This window comes from Lactuca saligna, chromosome 1, assembly GCF_052625555.1.
Source record: "Lactuca saligna cultivar CGN05327 chromosome 1, ASM5262555v1, whole genome shotgun sequence".
Taxonomy (NCBI): domain Eukaryota; kingdom Viridiplantae; phylum Streptophyta; class Magnoliopsida; order Asterales; family Asteraceae; genus Lactuca; species Lactuca saligna.
The window spans coordinates 82,768,030-82,774,907 of NC_136417.1; the positions used below are offsets into that span (position 1 = coordinate 82,768,030).

General features: G+C 37.0%; 1 protein-coding gene across 1 annotated transcript; it reads right to left on the reverse strand.

Moving 5' to 3' along the window:
* Positions 1 to 3,116: 3,116 nt before the first annotated feature.
* LOC145009142 (uncharacterized) lies at positions 3,117 to 6,568 on the reverse strand. The gene is made up of 6 exons (XM_078967813.1): positions 6,454 to 6,568; positions 5,298 to 5,617; positions 4,706 to 4,931; positions 3,654 to 4,373; positions 3,464 to 3,584; positions 3,117 to 3,306 (listed from the first exon to the last, which is right to left on the reverse strand). Exons 1-6 carry the CDS (start codon positions 6,566 to 6,568, stop codon positions 3,117 to 3,119), a joined length of 1,692 nt encoding a protein of 563 aa, XP_078823939.1.
* Positions 6,569 to 6,878: the final 310 nt, after the last annotated feature.

Sequence of the window (6,878 nt, forward strand, 5' to 3'; positions counted from 1 at the left end):
CCTCATCTCCTTCATATTGAGGCACCAATAAGTCCCTCTCCCGGAATATGGAGGTAATCTCCGCCACCCACTCGATCGTCTTCCTCGTAGCAAGAAACTCCATGGCCAGTTGCTGAAGCTCCACAGCGGGTGCGAAATCAGCCCTAAACCGGGCCACCAAGTCTAACCAAGCTATAGCCTCAATGGCTGAGGATCCCAAGGAATCACCAACCGATTCCCACAAATCTTTGGACCTGTCCCTTAAACATCCTACAACATACCGGACCTTCGAACCCTTAGGGTAGAAGCTTGTCAACTGAGCAGACTCCATGTCTGTTATCCATCGTCTGGCAACAATGAGGTCTTTCACCCCATGGAAGTACAGCGCACCAAATCCCTGAAAATCCTTAAAGAATAGTATGTGTGTCCCTATCTGGCCAAATTCCATATCGCTCTTGAATGCCCTGAGGCGATCCTCCGTCAGCTCGAGATCCCTTCCTCGATCGACCCGAAATTAACCAAGGTTGCCTCAAGGATACCTCTAGTGATCTCTGATGCGATGAACTCGTGCAACCTCTCATCCACTAGCTCGGAATCCGAACACAAACCTGATCTTGATACTAACCCTAATCCCGATCATTCCGCTCCGTGATGCGTAATCATCACCATTCTGAAACAAAATACATAAGTTTCACGGTCATACACAATCTCAACAGATCTTAGACACTCTACAAGTTCCTTGGTTCTATCTCGGCCCCCATGACTCGAGTACGAATCCTATCTTTCAATAGTACGAGCCCATACTACCTTCCACATCTATTTGTACTTTCCTCAAGGTTTTCTTTGACTTTACCAAATCCCTTCTATTATTACTGCTCGTTGCAATAATCTCATCCTAGGCTTACCCTAGATTAACACTCCAACCACTCTCCGCCATCAGCTACACAAAAAGTCCCTGTCATCTCTCCCTAACTAGCTTGCGAATACTATTACATATCACTAAGACTAGTCAATTCTTCGAATGAGAGGTCTCTCCTACAACGGTTAGATTCAAATGCGGGCTACGAAATAGGGCTAAACCTAACCTTTTAAAATTATGTAGTCCTCGTAATATGTAATTTAACATATTCGTTTACTAGTTAATTAAAGATTACTAGGACCCCTAATAGCACAAAGCAAGTAGCATTCGGGCATTAAGTAACCTAAACCAAGCATATCCTATTCAGGCTATCATATCACTGTTTAATCAGTACTATCAAGCAGCTCAGTAAACACATACAACATGCATCTCAGACATCTTGCTAGATCCGTAGCCCTATTCTAGCAAGCAGTTATTATACACATACAATAGGCATAAAAGGCATCCTTCCTAGACCCTTAGCCCTAATCTATAATGTAGTTCTCATAATCTTATCATAACATAAAATGTATGGGTATATTAGGGAAAACATACTTGAGCTCGACCTGTCGCACAAATCACAGACCTTGTTCTTTCTCAAAAAAAAAATTACTTTAACTTTTTAAAAACCATTTTCTTGTGAAAAATCTTTCAAACCCTCAATTTGAGTCCATAAACCACCGAAGATGTGTCCGGATCCGTGAAACCAAGTCTCTAATACCAAATTATAACATCCCAAAAATCATGACAAAATTTTTTGTTTTTAATTGTATTTCCTATCAAACTGTTTACTGAAAAACATTATCGATAACATATCAATTCACAAACTCATAAGTCAAAATTCATAAAACATTCATGGAATAATAATATATTAGAGTACAATCCCCAAGATATCATAATGCGGAAATCATGTGTGCGATGCTTTCGATCAATTCCCATAAAAATTGAAATAATGAATAATATTATTCAGATTTTGAGATGAAAGAACTTGCTGCTACCGTGTCGGCTCCTTCCCCTTCGACGAAGTGGTACTTGAAAACAAAACTGAAAATTTTAAGCACTAAGCTTACTAAGTTTACCCATCATACCACATGCCATACATAGCACATACCGCATAATATAACTGGGTATTGACTACCCTTCGGTCTTGTCGAACGGTACCTTGCCTAGCATAGCTGGGTACTGGCCTCCACTTCGGTCCTGTTGAACGGTACCTTGCCTAGCATATATGGGTATTAGCCTACCCATTCGACCCTTTCAACCGGTATCCGTGGACTATTTCAACCCTACCAATACCACATAATTTCATAGTACATATATAATAAACTCTCTAACATATCCGGGTACTAACTACCACTTCTTTCCTTTCCACCGGTACTAGGGTCTAGCCTAACCCCTACCACATAGCACATATAGCATAACATGCTAGCACATAATCTTAACAAACAATACATACTAGATAATTAACACAAATACAAGTATCTCTCCTATAACTCTTACTAGTGGGTCGGTGTTGTTACCTTCGACCCACATCTAGTGGAAGGTAACTCACCTCAGTGTCGTGAAGTGTCTGAACTGTCCACGTTGTTGGGATCAAATCACGTTAGTGTTGTGAAGTGTCTAAGGTGTTTGAACTGTACACATAATCCGTGAAGTGTCTGAAGAGTCGAAGTTAAAGTCAACACCCTATTTATACTCAACTTTCAGTAAACTCTCCGAGTTGGTCCACCAACTCGTCGAGTTCCCTGATACAGAGTCGGGACCCTTTGTAAGTGAATCATCGAGTTCATCCTTGGACTTGTTGAGCCCATCTTCATGCTATATGGGATGTTTAGTCCTTCAGTCCTTGAGTTTCTCATGAAGTCATCGAGTTTATCTTCATGCAAGGTGATGCTATTAGTGTTGGACTCACCGAGTTCTTTCTTGACTCGTCGAGTCCATCTTCATATTCTTGGGACTTAGGGGTCGTTTAATAGTTTTTGACTGGGTTAGAGCTTACAGGGTTAGAAGATGACTGGGTTAGAAATGCTGATTGAGTCCATATCTGATTGAGTTTATGTTGTTTGATTATTTATCTGAATGGTTGTGATGAATGAAAAATGACCATATTACCCTTGTGTTGTCTCTTATGCTGGATAAAAATTTATAAAAACACAAATTATCATATAAAATCCAATTACAAAATGTAATACAAAATCCAAATACAAGTTGTCATACATAATAAAAAAAAGTACACAATTTAACATGAACCATTTGAAAGTAACTGATTAGCAATCTGGTCACGCAAAATAGTCATATAGTTAACGACTTCTGAACACCATTCTATGCCTTCTATGTTTTGACCTTCATTTCCTCCACCACCCACATTAGGAGTAACCATAGTGTTTTGTTCAAATTTCGTAAATAATTCATCTTCAATATCGTATTTCCTTATAAAATTATGGACCACAACACAAGCAATGACTATGTCTCTTTGCACTGGAAAAGGAAAAGGAGCCATTTGTTTTAAAATTGGAAATCTCGCCTTCAATACACCATAAGCACGTTCAATGTAATTTTTTAAGTTGTGCATGAGCATGATTGAACCTTTCTTCCTTAGTTAAAGCTCTGTTTCTTCGAAAATCGGCTAGCCAATACCTAATATTGCAGTAGGGAGCCATAAATCCACGGGTGTTGGTGTATGAGACATCATAAAGGTAATATTTATCTGTAGATGTATGACAAATTTATCATATAAATAAAAAAAGATAAAAAAACGTATAGTTAAGTTACAAACCTGGTGGAGGGAATGGAAATCCGGAAGTCGGGTTAAATGCAACTTCTTTTAAAACTTTAGAATCTTGTGCTACGCCCTCCCATCTAGCCCATACAAAGGTGAATATCATATCAAAATTACAAAGTCGAATTACATTTTGATAACATTCACCTTTTCCTCTTCCCCTATAACGAGTTTGTTGATCAACAGGCACAAATGCATGTACAAGTGTTCCATCTAGTGCACCTATTGCTCCGGGAAATATCTGCATTAGCCGTCTATATCGTTCTGATGTATTTCTTGTTGCATTAGATGAGGTTGGTACTATAAATTCTCGTGCAAAACACATCATTGCACGTAATACCTTATGAAAACATTGATGAAATGTTTGTGTGGAGTGATGAAATATTTCTTTAACGGCTTGAAAACGTTCATTATGTCTTATAACATGTAAAAACATAGCCATCTTCTCTTCCACGCTTATCGTCCTACTTGATTGCAACCAATTTCTCTCTGTAAAGTGATTGCATAATAGTACAAAAGCATCTTGTGAAAGACGTATCATATCGAAACATTGTATAGGACATCCGTCTATCAAATCTTGCGTATACGCATACCCCTTTGCTACCTGTTCACTAGCTCTTATTCTTTTAATTATTTTTTGCCTTTGTCGGACCAACATCAACCAATACCACGAGAATATAAGAAAATATAAAAAGTCACCTTCTTTATCCATGTGTCCTGTTAGATGTCAAATACAACTTACATTTTAATTAATAACATAACAAGCCGTAACATGTAAATACTAAAAGCATAACATTCCATAACATATAAATTCATATAACATAATTGCATCTAAGAAAACAATCCATAACATAACTAAACAGTAACATACTAAAGTCAAACAACAAACCATAACATACTAATGTCAAACAATGAACCAGAACATACTAAAGTCAAACAATAAACCATGACATACTAAAGTCAACCAACTAATCCAAACTTTCTTCCCGCATTCGTTACCCACGACTCACAAGTTGACAAGTTAAGGCGCAACCAAATTTTCCTATTGCCAGCACTTTCAGCAAATAACATAAGAGCAGTGGTGTATTTCAGATCATCTTCTCCCCACTCCAAGCTTGTCAACCTTGCCATACAAGCATCCATCTCCTTGTCAAGATTATTTGCTTCCGTGAATGCTTGTGCAGCCTTGATAATTTCTTTTCCAGCTTCTTTCAACTCATCATCAAGTGTGGTTTCTTTAGGACTATTTCGCTTGCCCCCTTGTTTTTTGTCCGCCTAGATGATTCCTCACTAGTAGGTTGAGGTACGGTTGAGCTTGGGGTATCTGGATGAGGTGCTGGCTCTTCCATCTCTGTATCCTCAAAATCATGTGTACTGAAGGTTTCATTGGGATGAGGTAGTGTCGAAGAGGGCCCCTAACTGTGAACACCGGTCCAGGTCGCCCCATGAAATAGTTGGGTACAAAGATTAGGGCAAAGGAGGGGTGCATTTCTCAACTTATCTACATACTAGTTCAGCTATTTGAAAATTTAATAAATATTGTTAAAGTAGTAAAAAAAATCTAATTTAAAAAATATGTATATATATATATATATATATATATATATATATATATATATATATATATATATATATATATACCTTTGCTTCAGCTTCCCATTCTTCATTAGTCATGTTAAAAGAATTTGTTACGGGATTGTAAATATTTCCGGTTTTGTTTTTAAGTTTTAACCACACTGCATAATTTGCTTTTAAATAGTCGTATCGGTTTTTCATTTGTTTTTTGTTGATGAAAAAATTATGATCTGTTTTTAATTTCTCTGTGACCACAACCCATGAGCTCGCCTTTAGGCCACTACCCTCCCGGCCATTACTTGTTAATTCTTGGATACACGCTTCCAAAAATGTTTTATCCACCAATTCCGACTTCCAACTAACCCTAGTTCTTTTATCCATCATGTCTATTTTAAAAAAGAAAAAAAAAGTAGCTAAATCATTCACATAACACACATTTACAGATAAATCATCCACATAACACATGTTTACAAATAAATCAAGCAAAAATGTGACTTCATGATATTTTCAACAACATAAAACAATCTTTTATAAACAAAAACACATAAATGTGATTTCCTCATACAAAAAAAATTTGACCTCATAAACATATAACAATCTTTTATAAACAAAAACACATTATGAATTGATTTTAGAAGCATACAACAATCCTTAACAATCTTTAGAATTCTTTGTTTGTTGCTCCATTGCAATTTTGATTGCTGCCATATTACTTATACAAGTGAGGAAAGTAATGTCTAAAGAGGAGCACACCATATTACTTATACAAACAATCTTTTAATATTATTATTATCTACAAATAATTAACTAATTATGTGTATATACATTCTTTTTGAATATATATTTATGTAAGCATGGTAATTATAGGGGTCTATTAGCTTAGATGTGTATTTGTTTTAATTCCCCTTTTCTTGAATACATATTGTTGTAAGCATGGTAACAGCATGTGCCAATGTACTATACATAATGCAGTAGGCACATATTTGAAAGTGAAGGACACCAAATTGTCAAAAACACATTATGAAATCAGATTTCATAGACAAAAACAGATTATGAATTGATTATATGCTAACACTTCAATCTAATTTAATAAAAAAATAATGAAAGAAGTAAGGACAAACTTTGATTTCAGAATTCAATCAGTAAATTGACAACAAACATGAAAGGTTTTGTGATTTCTGAAACATAAAAGCAAAAAAAAAAGATGAAGAAGAAACATTACCTGCGCATTGTGTGGTCGTCGCCGGAACTTTTTGGTCGTCGGAGAAGATGTCGCAGGCAGTGGCGTATTGGGGAAGCAGGCTACAGGCGAGAAGGGAAAAAAAAGCGTATGCCATTTTTTCGAGTCAGGAGTTTTTTTTGGACTAACCGAGTAAGGGGATTGTGGGTGGAATGGGCTGATCGAATCAGCTATAACATCTCATAAACAAACATCCAACTGCTGACCCATTCAACAATCAGCGCTGATCGGACCCGGTAAGTTCAAATCAAACAGGCCCTTAGCCATGAACTTTCCGGGTTAGTTCATAGACTCGCCGAGTCCCATGATTTCCAGGTCCTTAATGAGCCCAACTGACTGAGTGTTCTTCTAAATTAACACGTGGTCCATTACCAGAAGGGATTTGGTGGGAATGCAACTTGACTTGC

What these genes read in the sequence shown, in the direction of transcription:
- LOC145009142 (XM_078967813.1), bottom strand. Translation starts at nt 6,568, where the DNA reads ATGGCATACGCTTTTTTTTCCCTTCTCGCCTGTAGCCTGCTTCCCCAA. An exon ending in AATGGGAAGCTGAAGCAAAG is followed by an intron (nt 4,932 to 5,297) that starts GTATATATATAT and finishes GGAATCATCTAG; the next exon opens with GCGGACAAAAAACAAGGGGG. An exon ending in GTTATTTGCTGAAAGTGCTG is followed by an intron (nt 4,374 to 4,705) that starts GCAATAGGAAAA and finishes GACATCTAACAG; the next exon opens with GACACATGGATAAAGAAGGT.